General features: G+C 34.0%; 1 protein-coding gene across 14 annotated transcripts in view; it reads left to right on the top strand.

Moving 5' to 3' along the window:
• Positions 1-20,511, top strand: part of CYRIB (CYFIP related Rac1 interactor B) — a 203,044-nt gene that overhangs the window by 93,990 nt on the left and 88,543 nt on the right. For 7 of the 14 annotated variants that reach the window (XM_074202282.1, XM_074202279.1, XM_074202280.1 and 4 more), the window contains exons 2-3: positions 15,364-15,415; positions 19,047-19,096. Coding sequence is in view for 3 of the 14 variants with exons in the window: in XM_074202270.1 (XP_074058371.1) it covers positions 10,787-10,798; positions 15,364-15,415 (64 nt within the window). In the remaining 11 variants the exon portion in view is untranslated. Of the gene's footprint in view, positions 1-1,089; positions 3,009-9,982; positions 10,799-15,363; positions 15,416-19,046; positions 19,097-19,916; positions 19,994-20,511 lie in introns of those variants that run through there. The other 7 variants (XM_074202269.1, XM_074202268.1, XM_074202274.1 and 4 more) reach the window with 6 other exon arrangements.

The following is a 20,511-nucleotide window of genomic DNA, read 5'->3' as shown; positions in this document are numbered from 1 at the left end:
CTGATCTTTTAGATGCTCCCATGGGAAGTCCTACCCTCGTCTTAACCCCCATCTTGGCATGGGAAGGTACTTGGAAGAGGTAGAATGGAGGAATGAAATCCCAGAAAGTTGGGTGTCATTGAAGTATAGGACCTAGCATCTAGCCACTTGAGGAGCTGGGGGTAACATTAATTAACCTTCCCAAATCCCCCCCCCCCCCCCCCCCCCCCCCCCGCCATGTGGAACAGAGAGTGAGGACCCTAACCAACCTATTACCCTCTTCTCTGACCAAAAGACCGGCTAGTCCTCCCTAGGCAGGGTCAGGAAGGCACCTTGAAGAAGTACTGGAGGCTGTTCTCTTCAGAGGGGTGGGAGAAAGATAGAGAGTAGCCTTCTCCTCTGCCACACACACATCTTCCACATATTGAAGATCCAGACAGAAAAAACATGTCTTTTCAAAGTCTCTGACAGTATCAAAAATTGCATATTTGTGTATCTGCCTGTTTATAATATCCTCTCAGGACCAAGGCATTAAACATGCTTCCTAATCAGTTATTATCAATCATCCAGCATGTATTAAAAATCCTACAGTGTACCAGTTACTGTGCTAAGTTCTTGGGATGATTGGTCATCACATGTATTTGAATTCTTAAGTCTTTCAGAGTTGTTTTTCTTTTCGTTATTGTAGCCATTTTGTAAATTGTTCTCCTGATTTTATTCATTTCAGTCTGTATCAGTTAATGTAATTTATATAGTTCTTCCCAGATTTCTTTGAATCTGTTCCATATATTGTTTCTTGTAATTTTCCTTTAATTCCTGCCTTCAGTGGGAAAACAGTTCTTGCCCTTCAGGTTCTTTTCCTCAATGGGGAGTACAGCATGATTCACAAGACACATAAAAAGCTGACAAAGTAATCTTTTCATATTAAAATTTTCTCAAAACAATGTATTTTGAAGAGATTCTTGAAATAAAATTCAAAGCTATCTTGTTGAAGCAAGCCCTCATGTGTTTTGACAGTATTGTAGATGTTCTTATTTATGTAGATGTTCTTTAATTCAATTCCTATGATTTTTTTCCCTTTGAGAAATTTTTCAAATATCAGTCAGTAGTTATTGACTATTCATTATTCATCATTTTCAGCTATTTAAGTTGCTTTACTCCAAATCTAGAGTAGATTACTTATGAATTCCAATTTTTGTGCTGTTCTTTTTATGGTTATTTGTGTATTCTAGGAATGATTAGTATTTTACAAATTAGGCAGCTACAACAGCATTAAATACCTGCTCTGTATGAGAAGATGATATTGTGCTGGACACTGGAGAAAGTATACAAATACAGCGTTTTACAAGCTGTTAGAAAAATTTGAAGCTTTAATAATATAGTTTTACAATACTACAGTAATCTTAAAATTGCACTAAGATCTTTATGACACCTCATAAACTCAAGACATGGCTTTCCCCTTATGGAATTCATAAACTATAGATTATTTGTATGGTTTTCTAAAATTTTCCTCTTTTATGTCTCATTCATTTTGCCATCTGAGCTATTGTAAAGACTGCTGAGAACTAAGAAGTTCATGTATATCTTCCCCTGTTCCCCTTTACACACACACACACACACACACACACAACACACACGCTTGCTCTCCTCCAGTACAAAGTTTATGCTTAAATTCTCATGTAATTATTTTCAAGAGCTCGTTATAATAATAATATAGTCTTTTAAGCTTTGCAAAATGTTTAACTTATGATTGTCATAGTTACCCTGTGAAATTATACTATTAATAATAGTTATACTAGTTTTACTGATTGGGAAGTTGAAACTCTGAAAAGTTTTGACTTGCTCAGATGACAGTCAAGAAGTATCTGAGACAGCATTTAGACTCAGTAAAGTTAATTTAGGTTAGGTTTAGGATCAGGTTGTACTGGTTACAAATTCATCACAGTTTCCACTATGTGATCTCAAAAGGCCTTTTATTTTTCAGACATTTATTTTTATTTTAGATGGCAAGCAAATTAGAACCAGCAAATGGGAAGAGAAGCAAGAGAACTCATGGTAGATTAAAGAGCTTGGGATCTAAAGCCAAATTAGATGAGTTTAAATTTCATTTCTCTAACTTAGAGCATCTGTAATCACCCATGGGAATCAGTTGTGGATTTTAGTTTCTTCTATAAAAATAAGACTTATTAGATTCCTGAAGTCACTTTCATTTCTGAATTTTATGACTGACAAAGTGATACCTGACAATTAATAAAGCAGTAAAATGACCATAAGAACCTACAAAGAGCGATTTGGGTTCATTAATTAATTTACCAAAAAACCCCCAGCAAAGCATCCATGGTAGTCTCTATAGACTTTCTGGAATGTTTGGCACTTCGTAATTTCTGTGTAAATATTTTCTATTGTTATGTTGATGACTACACTATAAATAAAAGGATTCATAAATCAAGAATTACTTTACTAGGATTAGTAGCAAGATTTTGAAACTTTGATATATATATTTCAGAAATTTGTTATTTTGAGTAAACTTGTTCCTTCCAAATATTAGCTACTTTTCACATTGTCTTCGTATGTGCCCTTTATTTCTCCAGAATACCACTTGGAGGCAAAGTGTCTAGAGAACAAATGGGATTCTCTGAATTAGGGGAAAACAGACCTTATATTTAATGACATTTGTGACATGAAGGTGTAAAAGCCCCACCAGGACTGCAGAACAGTTAATTTGAAAGCCTACATAATTTGTTTTGGTGAAGAAGACAGATCATAAGAGGATCTATGGAGAAAGGCGTTAGATGGTGCAGCTTGAAGTTCATAAAACTGAAAGAAAACATCCATTAAAAAAAAAAACTCAAAAGGCCCACCTTTTCAGTATGTTTTTCAGATTTAATTTGTTTTTACATCTTCTATTTCTTCAATAGGTCTGTGATTTCATAAGCTAATCTTGACATTGTCATCTTTTCTTTCCATATTTTTTTTAGGTTTTTGCTAGGCAATGGGGTTAAGTGGCTTGCCCAAGGCTACACAACTAGGTAATTATTAAATGTCTGAGACCGGATTTGAACCCAGGTACTCCTGATTCCAGGGCTGGTGCTTTATTCTCTGTGCCACCTCGCCGCCCCATATATTCTTTTTCATTTTAAAATATTTTTTACTTATATTTACTCTTGGACTTTTAACTTTTCTTAGGTTTACTAATCTAAGTGTCTTGTAAAGATATCAAATCTTTAACTCTCATTTCTTAAAATTCATACTTTATTTTCATTTCTGGCTACAGATTTGTTTCAAATGTTTATATGAAGCATCTTTTCTTATCAATTTATAAAATGCTTATTTCTAAGAGAGCTTGTTTGTTATTCCACATTAGATACTATGAGTGAACTTTCTCTTTGAGACCATCATTTACTTTGCATATTAAAAATATCCTATTCTTCAGGTGGAATTAATTTTAGAAGCTTTTTTTGTTGGAAAAATATTTTATAGAGTAATATATTATTAATAATACTAACATGTTAGTAATTAATATAAATGTACCATATACACATTAGGAGCTTTAATAAATGTTATATTGTAAACATGAGAGGCTTCTTTACCTAATATATTTAGAAAGTTGTCCTTGACCTGGAGGTACTGGAATCAAGTTCCTTCTCTGACAAATCCTGGCTTTGTGACTCTGTACAAATCACTTAAACTCTCAGTGGTATAGACAATGGTTTTCAAAATGGTCTGGGTTTCTCTGAGAACCTTTCAGGGACTTATCAAGTCAAAACTATTTTCATAATAATATTAAAATGTTTTAATTTCTAAACATTCTCTGGTAAATATTGATGGTTATAACCTATATGAAGAAAAAAATCTCTTTGGGAGTTCCTTTATAATTTTAAAAAGAATAATAGGGTCCTGAGACTAATAAGTTTAAGAATTAATATTTTAGGTAACTTAGTTAAATTGCAGAAAAGCTGACAACATTGATAAACTGACTTAATGATGATAACATTAAGAAGATGGAGTTTTCTTGTCTGGGAAGTTTTTATCCTTTATTCCTTTTAAGAATGTAACTGCTCTAAATTATAAGGGACCCATGAAATAATATGTCAAGTTTAATATGAGGATGAAATCTGGGCAAAAATGAATTTTTTATTCTTTGGTTTTCTTACAAGCATTTTATCCAAATTTCACTCAATCATTGCCTACTCTTGGGAAAGCTCTATGCTTTGGAATTCTTTGGAATACAAAATAAAAATGAAAGTGTCCCTGACTTCAAGGGGTTTATAAGGTATTGGGGTGGGGAGATAATATATGTAAATAAATATTCCTGAAATACTGCCTTGTATTTATAACACAGTGAAGTTTGGCTGTAATGACAGAAGTGAAAGGAAAGTTATTCACTATTTCATCTATATAAACTCACTAAAACTTCTGGACGTCTCAAAAAGATAAGATGTTTAACTCGCTGGTAGACTTCCCTTTTGTGAACACTTAAATTATTTTAAATAACAACTTTTTTCTCTGCTTTTTAGAGAAAGAAAACATGAAAAGTCCATCTTAGAAATTAGTTAAAACTCATAAACACAGATGACACCTTTCTAAAATTTAAATTGCATTTAACAGTTTAGTTGCTCAGGCTTAAATTAAAATAGTATGGTGAATTGAATTAATACAACATAAATTTTATCATTTTCTGAATTTGGGTATTTGATTTTCCCTCCTTCCTCACAATTCCAACAGAATCACACCAAGCTGATAAAATCAATTTATTTAGCTACCAACTAGTCTCTTTTAAATAAACCTTTATTTTTTAAATTAATTAATTCTAGTTTTTGCAAGGCAATAGGGTTAAGTGACTTGCCCAAGGCCACACAGCTAGGTAATTATTATGTGTCTGAGGCTGGATTTGAATCCAGGGTACTCCTGACTCTAGGGCTGGCGCTCTATCCACTGCAACACCTAGCCGCCCCTTAAATAAACCTTTAAAATAGATCAGGTGAGTTTGGAGAAATTGAAAGAATTCTAAGCTTAGAGTTAGAAGATGAGTGCTTAGTTAGGTCATCTTGGTTAGAACAAGTCATTTTTAGCCTCTCTTAGCTTCAGTGTCCTAATTTATTGAATGGGGATAATAATAACTTGTGTTTCTTACTCCACAGTGTTGATTTAGAGATTACATGAATACAGATTAAGTTCTTTGTAAACCTTATACACATCATAATCATTGTGTAGTAGTGGAAATGCTATTCTATTCATCTGTAAGGCATTGGTTCCTTTCATTTTTTTTCTCCCCTGCAGCAAATCCTGGTTAAGTGCCCAGGATTACATAGTTTAAAGTGTCAAATGGCTGAATCTGGATTTGAATTCAGCTCCACTTAACTGAAGGGCTGATGCTCTGTCCACTATACTACCTAGTCTCTCCTTTCAGCATTAAATTTGTGTTTCTCTGGTCATTTTTATGGCCAAATGGGAGATTAGTTGCATTTCTAGGGGTTGTATTCACATGAACTATTCTGTGGTAGAGTATTCCGAGCTTGTGTTGGTTTGATCAGCTACAGTTGGAAACACTGCAACTTGACTCTTAACATAGGAATGTCATTTTTGGGTCCTCTTTGAGAATAAGAGATAACAACCATTTTTGAAGATACTGTAGGATGGTGGAGAGTAAGAGGGAGAGAACAGGAGAGAACGAGAGAGAGAGAGAGAGAGAGAGAGAGAGAGAGAGAGAGAGAGAGAGAGAGCCTTTAATTCATTGAAGCTTTTTATTTGCTTATTGAATGCTTCCTCTTGTTTGAAATTATTTCCTCAAGTCTTTGTCTATATTTAAATATGACACTTTTTGATGTAAACAGATACATTTGGATGTTGTAGACTAGGAGGCTTAATTGTGAACATGTGAAATTTAATTTTAATTAAATTTACCATATGAAATTAAGTAAATCTACACATTAAATCTTATCCCTCAACATAGATCATTTAAATGTCTAATGTAGTTAGGATATAGTACTAGGATCAGGGCATGGTACTAGGTTTTCAGGGAGAAACCAAATTTTTATAATTTCATGGTTCCTGCCCTAATGGAGATTGTAATTTAACAATTCTTGATAAACATCCATGTACCAAAGACTGCAGACAGGTAAAGCCTGTTGTTTGATTTAAAAACATAAATATCCTAATCTGATTTAATTCTTGGCAAATAAATACCCATGAAACAATGGTAAGTATAATCTTAATAACTTGACCAGTGCCATTATCCATTAACTTGGATATGACATAATATTTTTAATTTGACCAGATGACCACAGAAGAAAGCAAAGAAAAAGGTTATTCTTTTAAAAACTTGTCATATAGATATATTATTTAGGAAATCTTTACCTTTGTCTTACATTTCTTCACTTTTCTTATTTGATTCCTCTTGGTCACAGTAAGAATTCAAGAACCTTGCTTAATATCTGTTTTTTTTTTAGGGGTTTTTTTTTTTGGTAAGGCAAATGGGGTTAAGTGGCTTGCCCAAGGCCACACAGCTAGGTAATTATTAAGTGTCTGAGACCGGATTTGAACCCAGGTACTCCTGACTCCAAGGCCAGTGCTTTATCCAGTATGCCACCTAGCCACCCTGGTTAATATCTGTTTTAATTAACATTTCACTTCTTAATAGCTTTTATTTAAAAAAAAATAACTTCACAAGTATTTATTTTTCTCACCCTTCCATTCCTTCTATTTCTTTTATTGGGGAAGACAAAACAAAACTCTAGTAACAAATATGCACAGTCAAAGAAAACAAATTCTCTTGTGTCCAACAGCATATTTCATTCTGCATCTTAAATTCATCAGCATGATTCCAAAAGCCAGTGATTTTTATTTGCCTTCATTTATCCTAAATTAGTATTACAGTTATTTTGGAAAATGCCTTCTTTTCCTTCCTGTACAACACACTTTGAGAGCTTGACCGTGACTTATGTTGCATTGTCCCATCCTGTGTTCTCTCCTTCAAGCCTGTGCCTTCCTTTCATATTAAGTAGGTGATCATATTGCATATATCAGATGGATTTGATTAAATAAAAGTTTGAGGTATGAATTAAAGCAGTTCACTCACTAAGGATATCACAGAAGTTTAAGGAGAAGCATTTGAAACCATAGAATAGGAACATATTACCTAGGACATAAAAGAATTATAGAATTTTTGAACACAGTAATGATTTAATTTATTAAACTGCTTCATTTTAGAGATAAAGAAACCATAAAGAAATTAAATAGCATAGTTGAGACTTGAACTTTCTTTATCCCAAAGTTTGGTTCATTTATTAAAAAACTGCTGTAAGCTGTTGTTTTTAATTTTGGATTTATTGAAAGTTTTGTGTCCTCTTTTTGAGAAGCTTAAGGATGAAGTTGTATATTTATTATGTATTTCCACAATAAGTTATATTCCATAAATGGACATTTACAGAAAAAGATCATTTTGTAAAAAACTAATACTTCTGCTATTCTTGCATCTCAATTTCTCTTTGGCTAAGTATATTTAGGGATATATCCATGACATTTTTAGGTTGACAGTCATTTCACTATAAGACATTCTCTGGAATCATTCTGAATGTTTATTTTACTTCACAGTAAAATTTCTGATATCTTTGTAATAATACCATTAACAGCTAGCTTTTTTAAATATTGTGCTTTAAGTTTTGCAAAGCCCTTTATGTGTGTCTCACATTTGATTCTCACAACTACAACTCTGTGAAGTTAGTTTTAAATATAGCCCCATTTTACATATGAGAAACTGAGTTTGAGGGAGGTTAAGTAACTTGCTAAGATACACATACCTAGCAAGACTTTGAGGCAGAGTTTGACCTCAAGTCCTCTAAGACTTCTAGCACTTCTCTTATAATTAAGTCTTAAGGATACTGTAAACTTAGAGATTTACAAGTTTGCCTGCCAGTAGAAGTCCAAGAACTATAAATAAAAATTATTTTTTGATTATTGCACTGGAATATGTTGGTAAGTTTTTAACAACTTTACCCACAATACACTTTTAAATTTAATTTGCATTAAAACTTCTCCATCACTTTCTTAAGTCTGAAAATCAGCAGAATAATAAATTAAACTTTGATTTTTAGGGTTTATTGATTTTTGAGCTGTAAGTATTCACAGTAAAAATTTACTAATTGGTTTTAGCTAATTTAAACTGACTTTAGCATATAGAAGGATATGATAGTAGCTGTTGAAATAATTAGCCTGATTTTATGTTCTGTGGGAGACTGAAAAATTCTTTTCATTGTTCTAGAAAATTGTTAGTATTTCTGTTAGTCTTATATTAACAAAATCTTTTTTCTTATGTATTTTAGTTTTATTATGTACAATTTTGATAGTATCTGAAATCATTTGGATGCCTATAAAGTATTTATTTTACCAAAAACTATGGATGAATGAATAAAAAAGCATTTGTTAGGTATTTACTATGTGTCAGACATTTAAGAATTCCTTTTCTTCCCTCATTCCAGTTCTCTAGGCAGATTCTAGAGGCTTGTTAATGTTGATTTAAATACATTTATTTTTTAGGGTTTTTTTTTCCCCATTGGGTTAGGTGGCTTGCCCAAGGCCACACAGCTAGGTAATTATTACGTGTCTGAGGCTGGATTTGAACTCAGGTACTCCTGATTCCAAAGCCAGTCCTCTATCTACTGCGCCACCTAGCTGCCCCTCTTATTAAATTTATTTTAAAAAAAAGTGTGTGTGTGTGTGTGTGTGTGTGTGTGTGTGTGTGTGTGTGTTTATAAAGAAGTAGTTACACTGTGTTTCATTAGAATACATGGCAGACTTCTTAATAGCTATCAAAAACATTTTGGGTTTGACAAGATAGATTCTTGACAACGTGGACCAGTAGGTGGTATGTTGGATAGAGCAATGGACTTGGAGTCAGGAGGACTACATAATGTGATTTAAAGATTGTGGGGACATAAAGCCGTTAATCTTTTATGTGATGAAGCCCACTGGCAGTTTAGAGACGGCTGGACAAATTCTCAGAATAAATAAGGAACCATAGCATTAAGCATGTTTTATAGAGCTCTGTTTCTCATGCTTTAATTTTTATGATGACAGGTAAAGATGTCATCTTTGAAGAACTAGGATGAAACCAAAATGCAATAGATGTTATTGCCATTTTTGTTGTTCATTCGTCTTAGTTGTGTCCATCTCTTCATGACTACATTTGGCATTTTCTTGACAAATATACTAGTTTTCCATTTCCTTCATCAGTTCATTTTACAGATGAAGAAACAGACAAACATGGTTAACTGACTTGCCCAGGGTCACACAGCTTTGTTAAGTGTCTGAGGCCATATTTGAACTCAGGAAAATGTCTTTCTGACTCCAGACATGTAGCTGCCCAGTGTACATATGGGTGATTAATAAATAACTTGTTGAGTTGACTGAAATTCTGCATAGGAGAATTTCTTGATAGAAAGATTGGTGTCTTTTGTATGGCTTCCTAGGACTAGGGATGTTGTCTTTCAGTATGGTTAGGACAGAACTTTTCAGTGAGACTAATTGTATATGTTTTAAACATGTAATAACTGCATTATTAGTATTCAATTTTGATTGAATGATTAAAACTATCCCAGGCCTATGTTATTTGAAAGGAAAATTTTATAAAATGCATTCATACTACTCTTAATTTCTTATTAGCTTGATATGTTTGATTAATTAAACACATATTTGTTTAAGTAAATTTCTTTGACACTGAAATAGTCTTTCTAAGATAGTTCCAGATAAGCTAAGATAGTGCCAGAAGCTCTAATAGAGCCTTCTAAAAGTTAATAGATTTAATTAGTATCATAGTAATAAGTCACTTCTTAGGTTTTTTTTTTTAGGTTTTTTTTTTTTTGCAAGGCAAATGGGCTTAAGTGGCTTGCCCAAGGCCACACGGCTAGGTAATTATTAAGTGTCTGAGACCGGATCTGAACCTAGGTACTCCTGACTCCAGGGCCGGTGCTCTATCCACTACGCCACCTAGCCGCCCCAATAAGTCACTTCTTTACTTTTTTAATGATATATTAAACATTGTTGTTCAATAGCTTCTGTCTTTTCATGATCCTGTGGTGCACTTGTATTATCCATGGGGTTTTCTTGGTAAGTTATATTGGAGTGGTTTGCTATTTTCCTTTTCCAGTGACTTAAGGGAAACAGTTTAAGTGACTTGGTCAGTGTCACATGGCTAGTATGTGTCTGAGACTAAATTTGAACTCAAGACTTCCTGACTTTCAGTCCAATGTTCTAATCTAGTCCCTTTGTAAAGCTTAGGAAGGATGTCTGGAGAGTATAATAATAATATTGGACATTTATATGATTTTGCTAGTTTTATGAGATAAGGATTCTCTTGGAACGTTTGGCTTATAGAGAATTGGAATATTGTCCATATACATATGTGCTTTTCAACAATTTCGTAGATTTTAAAATACTAATTTTTTTTTAACAAACTGCTTAAACATGCATTTAGATGCATATATTAAGACTTTGGAGCAGCAATATTTCCATCTTGTGGCCTTTTTAGGTATTGCTAATAAAGATTTTTAAAGTACTAATGGATTTTTCACAATTTTGGACATTGATTGCTATATGAAATTTTGATACTTGCCCTGGGGTATGGATTAGGTATATCTTCTGTTAGAGAATTAACTTCATTTAACTTCAGAGAGGCCTGTATAATGAAATTTTTAGTCATAGCAGTTCTCAGTTGTCATAGAGGATTTGCATTCTAAATCAATGAAAAGAGTATCCACACCAAAGAACTGGGATCAAGAAGAATTGGAAAAGATATTTGATCAGTGGCTGCATGGAAATGAAAGTGATTCATATTTGACCTATGACTATAGGTTTTCCAACCTTGGTCTAATAACAGTACAGTTCTTGGCCAATATTTATTGGTCCATAAAATTTTTATTATCAAAGATCTTTATCTTTTAAGAAATATAGGGGCGGGGCAGCTAGGTGGCACAGTAGATAGAGCACCGGCCCTGGAGTCAGGAGTACCTGGGTTTAGATCCGGTCTCAGACACTTAATAATTACCTAGCCGTGTGGCCTTGGGCAAGCCACTTAACCCCATTGCCTTCCAAAAATCTAAAAAAGAAAAGAAAAGAAAAGAAAAGAAATATGAGGTGGCTAGGTGACGCAGTGTATAGAGCACCGGCCCTGGAGTCAGGAGTTGCCTGGGTTCAGATCCGGTCTCAGACACTTAATAATTACCTAGCCGTGTGGCCTTGGGCAAGCCACTTAACTCCATTTGCATTGCAGAAACCTAATATATATATATATATATATATATATATATATATATATATATATATATATACATACATATATATGTATATAAAAATTGGAGTTTAGAGGTAGGAGTGAGGTGGGATTTCTTTTATTCTCTTTTTTCCCATGAATTCTCTCCCTAATTATTGCTCCATTTCCTTAAAGTGCTCATTATGTGCTTGTCTTACTAGAAAAAAAGTGAAATTGCTTGCCCTCAAATGATATTCTTTCTGGAGAAATTTAAATTACATATATATGCATATGTATGTGTGTATACACACACACACACACACACACATACACACCCACAAAATGAATATGAAGATCATTTTGAGAGGGAGGCATTAGCAGTTGGGAGGGACACCTGTGCAAAGGCAGAGAATAAAATTTGTATTAGGAAAAGTGGTAAAGTTATTTAGACTGAATGAAAATATGAAGGGAATCCTGGTAAAGGAGATTGGAATCAGACTATGAAATATTTTAAGCAGAAAGCCATCTGAAGCGCCAAATGACTTAAATAATCTGGAGTAGAAAATTTAGATTTAGATTTCTCTTTTCTAGTCCTCAGTTTATAGATTAGTTTGAGTCTATTGATGTAGTCAGTATGCCTATTCTTAACATATAGATGTCAGAAGCATTCATGAAAACCTCTACAGAATGCAAAAAAAGGAGTGGAGGCAGATTCCTTTGCTTTCTGTAATTCCCAAAGTTAACTCTGATTATCCTCTTTTTATTCTTTGAAATTGAGGAACCTTTTCTCATCCAACAGTGATGGCACTGATAGTTGTTAAATATAGTTTCCCAAATTCTTTTTTTTTTAAGTTTTTTTTTTTTTTGCAAGGCAAATGGGGTTAAGTGGCTTGCCCAAGGCCACACGGCTAGGTAATTATTAAGTGTCTGAGACCGGATCTGAACCCAGGTACTCCTGACTACAGGGCCGGTGCTTTATCCACTGCGCCACCTAGCTTCCCCAGTTTCCCAAATTCTTAGTGCAATTTTAAACAGTTTAAAAATTATGTGTTTGACAGTAGCATATGAAGCTTTGAAACAAATTTTTCAGTACCATTGATAATAGATAAGAAATAATAAAAATGTAATCTGTAGGAGACCAGAAGGAAATTTTTGTTGGTTTATTTGGTTGGCATATTCTGCTAGTGTCCATTTATCAATACACGCAGTCAGGGTTTTTGCTTTAAGATGAAGCCTCTAAAACTATTTAAGAATCTCTCATATATTGGGGCGGCTAGGTGCTGCAGTGGATAAAAGCACCAGCCCTGGAGTCAGGAGTACCTGGGTTCAGATCCGGTCTCAGACACTTAATAATTACCTAGCCGTGTGGCCTTGGGCAAGCTACTTTAAACCCCATTTGCCTTGCAAAAAACTAAAAAAAAAAGCTCCTATATGGAAAACTAGAAGATAAAATTAATCATCTCTGAAAAAAATAGGACAGGTATGAAAAGGTATATATATCTTCAGAATGGCAAATAAACATGTGAAGATGTACAATAATAGCTAGATGTGTGAATGACTAAGGTAATAGATATGTACCAAGAGAATGATACGTTAGAATTTTTATTGATTATTTATTAGGTTATATTTTATTATTTTATTTATATTTCACTTATATTTATTTAGTTTTGATATACAAAAACTTAAACTCCTAAAATTTTGCCTCCCTTATCCCAATATATATTTCATAAAAAGCAGTTTTTTGGTTGTTTGAAAAGTGATATGTTTTTAATTTTGACAGTTTTGTACTAGCCCATGTTGTCTTCTTACTGAAAAAATGATCAACTTGATTCATCTGTCTTTGCTAACTATCAAATGAGATAATATTTGTTGAGTGCTTAACACAGTGCCTGACACATAGTAGATGCTTATTAAATGCTCATTCCCTTCCCCATTATTATCTATCTCCTTTTTATGGCTAAACTTGAGAAGGCTGCCATCAGTAGGTGCCTCAACAGCCTTTCCTTTGTTCTCTTAATTTTCATTTGATTTTTGGTATCATCATTATTCAATTGAAGTAGCTCTCTCCAAAAATTTTAATGTTCTCTTAATTGCCAGATTTAATGACATTTTCTTCATCTTCATTCTTCTTGCAACTTTTGACATGTCTATCTTTCCTTCTCTTCCTTGACATTCTAAGACCTATTCTTATTCCTTCCCAACATCTCTTGCATTATTTTACTCTGACATTCCCACTTTTCTGGTTCATGCCCTCAGTTCCTGCAATAGCTGCTTGTTAATCTCCCTGCCACAAATCTTTCCCTTCTTCAGTCTATGCTCTTCTCAATCTGTCAAAGTGAAGTTCTTCAGTTGCAGGTATGATCATGTCATTCAGCTCCAGGGCTATCTTATACCACTAGTATCTTACATGAAGTTGGGTCAGTCAGTAAATGTTGAGTTCCTACCGTGTGCAGGCACTGTGCTAAGTTGGAGAGAGAAAGACAAAAGACAATACTTGTTCTCAAGGAACTAGCAGTCTCATGGGGCAATGTAACTATTAAAAAGAAGTTGAGAATCAGGGAGAAGGATAATAAGGGTGTCTGGTGAGAGAGGAGGGGCATGTTGAAGTCAGGAAATGATGAGCTGGCTGTCCTTGGCATGCTTTTTTTTTTTAAGATTTTATTTATTTTGAGTTTTACAATTTTTCCCCTAATCTTACTTCCCTCCCCCCACCCCACAGAAGGCAGTTTGTCAGTCTTTACATTGTTTCCATGATATACTTTGATCCAAATTGAATGTGATGAGAGAGAAATCATATTCTTAAGGAAGAAACATAAAGTATGAGAGATAGCAAGATCAGACAACAAGAGATCAGTTTTTTTTTCTAAATTTAAGGTAATAGTCCTTGGTCTTTGTTCAAACTTCACAGTTCTTTCTCTGGATACAGTTGGTATTCTCCATTGCAGACAGCCCCAAATTGTCCCTGATTGTTACACTGATGAAATGAGCAAGTCCATCAAGGTTGATCATCACCCCCATGTTGCTGTCAGGGTGTACAGCGTTTTTCTGGTTCTGCTCATCTAACTCAGCATCAGTTATGCAAATCTTGGCATGCTTTTTAAATGGAGGATTTGGAGGAGTTCTAAAGACCCACTTTCTCTTGAATCAGAGGGAGGGAAGAGCTCCTAAAGCACAAGGGGATTGAGTTTCAGAATTCTGTGAGTTTCAGAGGTGGTGTAGTCTTATAGGATCTCGTAGTTTTGGAGACCTAGATGAAATCTAGGAGTTCACTTGGGTTCTTCTCCAATGTCCAACCCTTTATAATCTGCCCTTCTTCCCCACCCCACCCAACTCTCCAACTGCAACCCTTTTTCAGTCTTCTTACACTCTCCCAATGTGCTCACTGGCCCCCTTGTTTTTCCTCAAACAGGACTATCTCTGAACTCCAAGCTATTTCATTGACTATCTCCTATCCTGGAATGCTCTCCCAATCTTACCTCTCCTGATTTCAAGTCTCCGCTAAAATCCTACCTTCTTTGGAAAGCCTTTTCTGATTCCCTTTAATGCTGGTGCCTTCCTTTTTTGGCAAGGCAGTGGGGTTAAGTGACTTGCCCAAGGTCACACAGCTAGGTAATATTAAGTGTCTGAGGCTGGAGTTGAACTCAGGTCATCCTGACTCCAGGGTCTGTTCTCTATTCTTTGAGCCACCTAGCTGCCCCTGGTGCCTTCCCTTTTTTTTGATTGTTTCCAATTTTTCCTGTAAATAGATTGTTTATACATAGTTACTTGTTTATTATATCCAATAGAACATGAACTCCTTGAAGACAGGGACTGTGTTTTGCTTTTTGTTTTAAAGTCTAGTGCTAAGTATGTGTTGCAATAGTGAGCTCATCATCACTAAAAAGGCATTGTTAGTAGAGCTAGATTATAGAAAGGAATTTTGATTTCAATTAGGTTGCATTAGATAAACTATAAGCAACTATTCCTAAGGTTCTTGGGTTTAATGAAATTTAATTATGGTACATTAATGGACTGTTATGATTCTCTAAAAATAAATCTGGCATATAAGGAAGTAGAGAAGACTATAAAGTAACGAAAAGTAATTTTAGCAGATTTTGAGCTGTTATATACTTTGACTTTGTTTGTTTTTGTATCCACAGCTTTTCCCTCCTCCCAACCCTTCATCTCCCCATCAGGAAGACAAAGTCAAAGGTAATAAAATTTCTGATGAATTTTGATAGTAACAGAGAACTTTTACACTTTTTGTTGAATAAGGTTTTACTTATGACTTTATTCCTTATTATTTGATAATTTCTAATTAATTTTATACAAGCATTTATCAAATTCCTACTTTGTGTAAAATACTAGGGTCCCAAAGATGAAAAGAAATATCCTTTATTCTTACCTACTTATGTCTTTTTTGCGGGAGGATAGCTCCATCATGTACTATTACTACTACTTCTACTACTACTACTACTACTACTACTGCTACTACTACTACTACTACTACTACTAGTGTCCTGTGAATACTACTTCATATATTCTAAGGTACATGACATGGGATTCAGTATTCTTTTCTTCCAATAAGTAAATACTGTAAAAATGATATGAAAATATTATATATCAATTCTCACTGTTGTCAATAGGTATAGAAGATCACAAAAGATGTTCTAGAAAATTATGGTTCAGTTTTAAGAAAGGATAGATCAAAGACTTGTAGGCTTACCCTTATTACATGTTTTTGAGTGCCTGAGATAGGATTTAAACTCATTTTTTATTATTCTATTTCTTGTACTCTATCCCTAGTGGCCACCTTTTGATATAGTCCAAGTAGAAGATTATTATATCATCTACTGCTACAGTTAATATACATTTAAGAAATTCCTTCTATTAATGCAAGGAGGTAACTTAAGCAACCTGTGGTCTTAGTTGTCTAGGCTAATATTACTTATTTCACTCTTAGTTTGAAAATAATCTCAGGGACTATTGAGTACAGCAGTATTTGAATAAAATCTTTTTCTGATATTTCTGAAAAGTAGCCTTCTTTGTTTTAAAAACCTTCAATGAGGGGGAACCTGAGGCAACTTGTTCTTTTTTCTTTCTTAAATAGTTTGTTAGGAAGTCTTTCCTTACATGAAGTCTAATTTTCCTCTTTTTAGTTTCATGCCATGCTCCTAATTCTACCCTCAGATTGAACAAGTTCAATGTGCCTTCCTAGTCCTAGGTTTCATTAGGTGTGTTGTGTATTTCTTTCTTTCTTTTTTTTTTTTTTAAGGTTTTTGTAAGGCAAATGGGGTTAAGTGGCTTGCCCAAGGCCACACAACTAGGTAATTATTAAGTGTCTTGAGGCCGGATTTGAACTCAGGTACTCCTGACTCCAGGGCCGGTGCTCTATCCACTGCGCCACCTAGCCACCCCAGTGTGTTGTGTGTTTCTTTTGCAGATAAATAAAAGTTTACAAATTATTTTATTATTATGAATTTTACTTATCTAACATATAGAATGGTAAAGATAATATTCACAAAATAAAACTAACCTTTAAACACATTAGGCTTTGAACTCACAAGGAATGCAACAAAAATGATTAACTCTATTGAAGGGAAACCAGATGTATGAGTTTCCTACTCCCTGAGTGTTGTCAGTTATATTCTTCAATGAAAATAATACTGTGCTATGAGCATAACAGTTTTTCTCTATTTTAATATAACCTAAGATTGCATTAGTTTTTCTTTATATTACATTTTCCCCGCATTGTTAAAGTTGCTACTAATCTTTAAAAATAGTCAACTGTCTTGACTATTTTTTATTTGAGAATTTAAATCTGAGTGTAAGACTTATATTTAGCCCTCTTAATTCTGCCATATAATAGATTTAGTGCAGTATTCTTTCAGCTAAGTATTTTTAGTTTTTCATGTAATTTTGTGTAATTGACTGTCACCCAGAGTGTTAGAAATCTCTCCCAATTATGTATTCTTTTTTGTTGATTTTTTTAATTGATATTTAATTTTTCCAATTACATATGGAAGTTTTTCAACATTCATCCATGTGCATATTTTATAAATTATACAGTTTTCTTTCAGTGAACAGTTTAGTGAATATTATACATGTACATTTGTGTTTAACATGTTTGCATTAGTCATTTTCTGTATGAGAAATTAAGACTAAGAGAAAAGAAAGAAAACCATAGAATAAGAAGGAAAAAATAAGAAATTTTAAAAAAGTGAACATAGTATAGTATTCATTCAGATTCTGTAGTGTTTTTGGTTTTGTTTGATTTTTTTTTTCTTCATCTGGATGTGGATGGAATTGTCCATAACAGGTCTTCCAGGATTATCCTAGCTCTTGAATTGCTGAAAGAAGTTGCATCCATCAAAGTTGACCAAACTGGGGGCGGCTAGGTGGCGCAGTGAATAGAGCACAGGCCCTGGAGTCAGGAGTACCTGAGTTCAAATGCGGCCATAGACACTTAATAATTGTCTAGCTGTGTGGCCTCGGACAAGCCACTTAACCCTGTTTGTTTTGAAAAAAAAAACCTAAAAAAAAAAGTTGACCAAACTGACAGTGTTGTTGTCAATGTGTACAGTGTTCTATTGGTTCTGTTCCCTTTGCTCAGCCTCAGTTCCTGTAATTCTTTCCAGGTTTCTCTGGCATCCAATTATTCATGGTTTCTTATGGAATAATAGGACTCTATAACATTCATATACCATAACTTGTTCAGCTATTCCCCAATTGATGGGCATCCCCTCAATTTCCAGTTTTTTGCCACCACAAAAAGAGTTGTTGTGAATATTTTGGAACGTGTGGGACTTTTTCCATTTTTTACGGTTTCTTCTGGATATAGGCCTAGTATTGGTATTGCTGCTTTTTTTGGGCATAGTTCCATAGTGTTTTCCAGGATGGTTGAATCAGTTCACAACAACACCAATGGTGCATTAATGTCCCAGTCTTCTCACAACCTCTCCAGCATTGATTGTTTTCCCTTTCTGTCATCTTAACCAATCTGATAGGTGTGAGATGGTACCTCATAGTTGTTTTAATTTGCATTTCTCTAATCAGTGTTGATTTGGAGCACTTTTTTCATATTATTATGTAAAGCTTTAATTTCTTCATTTGAAAACTGTCTGTTCATATCCTTTGACCATTTATCATTTGGGGAATGACTTGCCAATTATGTAGCTCATTGATAAAAATTTAAATACATCTAGGTCAGGCATGAATCTCTGGGATGATCTACCATATGACTTTGTTCCAAATTGACATATATGTTCTTTGTCAAGTCATTCAGCCAGATCCAAATCTGCCCAATTATTCCATAATCTTAGCCTATTTGTTCTGCTTTATATTATTTTATTCATTTATAATTGACACATGAATTAGTGGTTCCATTATTATAAATATGGCTGTGATAAGTTTTTTTTTTAATTTACTTTGGGGTCATCAGAAGAGGAAGTTTGATGTAGATGAAAGAACCATAGATAGTTTTAAAAGATCTCTGTTGCCTGTATCAGTTTGTAATCTAGGAAAAATCGCTTACCACTAGACCTCATCTGCTACATAATGCCCAACTGCCAGATTTTTCATTTTCCTGTTGAAAATACTACCATTATCCCAATAATTTTATCCCTTCCTTCTCTCTCTCTCTCTCTCTCTCTCTCTCTCTCTCTCTCTCTCTCTCTCTCTCTCTCTCTCTCTCCCCCCTTGCATTCAGTTAGTTGTCAAGTCTTTTGATTTTATTTTCATAACCACTGACATTCATCCAAGGCCATTAACCTAGGTAAGACCCTTTTTACCAATTGCTTGGACTGTTTTAATAACCTCCTAATTGTGCTTTTTTTGCTTTTAGTTTCTTCTCTCTCCAGTTCAATCTCCAAACAGCTTCCAAAGTAATCTAAGGTAGGGATATAACCATCTTATTTTTAACCATGTTAAAAGCCCTGTGATTATTAAAGTAGACTGTAAATACCTCATTCTGACATTTGAAGCACTTCTTAGTCTGGCTCAAAACTACCTTTCCAACTTTTTCTCAGATACTCTTTCAAACAATTTACTATGCCAAGTATTTAGTCTGCTTAGCTATTATTTTTTTACGGTGCTTTTAAAAAATTCATTTTGAACTTAAATATAAAATGACAAAAAACTAAAGAAATCTACTTTTTTTTCCTGTGCCTCCTTTTAAGTTTTCTTTTTTCTCCATGTGTACTTTTTTTCTCCTTTGCTCCCTATACTACCTTGGAGAAGGCTACCAGTGGACTCAAAAATATGTATAGCATCTTCATGGGTCCTTTGTAGTTGACTTTAGTGTAATACTCAAAATGTCTTACTTTAGAGTTATTTTTAGAATGATATTGCTGTTACTGTGTACACCATTCTCTTGGTTCTGCTTATTTTGCACTTAATGATTTCAAGCAAGTCTTACCATGTTTTCTAAAATAAATCAGCTATTATTTCTTATGGCACAGTAATATTCATCAAAATCATATACCACAACTTATTTAGCCGTTCCTCAGTTGTGGTTCATCCCTTTAATTTTCAGTTCTTTGCCATTACAAAAAGAGCTTTAATAAATATTTTAGAATATAAAAATTCTTTTTCTTTACCCCTTATCACCTTAGGAAACAGACCTAATAGTGTTATTGCTGAGTCAAAGGGTATGCATGGTTTTTATAACTCTTTGGAGATAATTCATGGTTGTACTCCAAAATTGTTTGATCAGTTTACAGTTCCACCAGCAGTGAATTGGTGTCCAGTTGTTCCACATCCTTTTCAACATTTGCCACTTTCCCCTTCTCTGTAAGTGTTGTATTTCTATGAATGAGAATTCTGAAACCCTTTAGTCATAATCTTTTATTACAACATCTCTCCTTAAACTAGCTCTGTCTTCTTACACCTTGTTCTCTATACATGCTGTTGTCCAGTCCCATTGTCCTATTCCTTTTCTTGTCTCTGCCTTGATATTGCCATTTTATACTTATTATTCATGTTCCTCTTGAAATTTCTTTGGTTTCTTTTTATAACATGTCCTGACATATAGGAAACATTCATCTATCATTGTTTTTCTATCCAAAAGCACTTCATATCTGCTTTGTATGTGTTCCATGTAAATATGTTGTTTTTCCCACTATGGGAAAGGAATTTGTGAAAAAAAAAGTTTTAATTTTGTTTTTTATCCCTAGCACTAAAAGCTGTACCTGGTCTATAGTAAGCATTTAATAAATGCTTGCTGTTTTTCATGAATCATTTCCTGGGCTTTCTTTCTTCATTGAGCCTTCACTTCTATTGAGATGTAAACATTTAAGCACATCTTTGCT

This window comes from Macrotis lagotis, chromosome X, assembly GCF_037893015.1.
Source record: "Macrotis lagotis isolate mMagLag1 chromosome X, bilby.v1.9.chrom.fasta, whole genome shotgun sequence".
Classification (NCBI taxonomy): domain Eukaryota; kingdom Metazoa; phylum Chordata; class Mammalia; order Peramelemorphia; family Peramelidae; genus Macrotis; species Macrotis lagotis.
The sequence above is the reverse complement of the archived record's forward strand: the minus strand, read 5'-3'. Positions and strand labels throughout refer to the sequence as shown.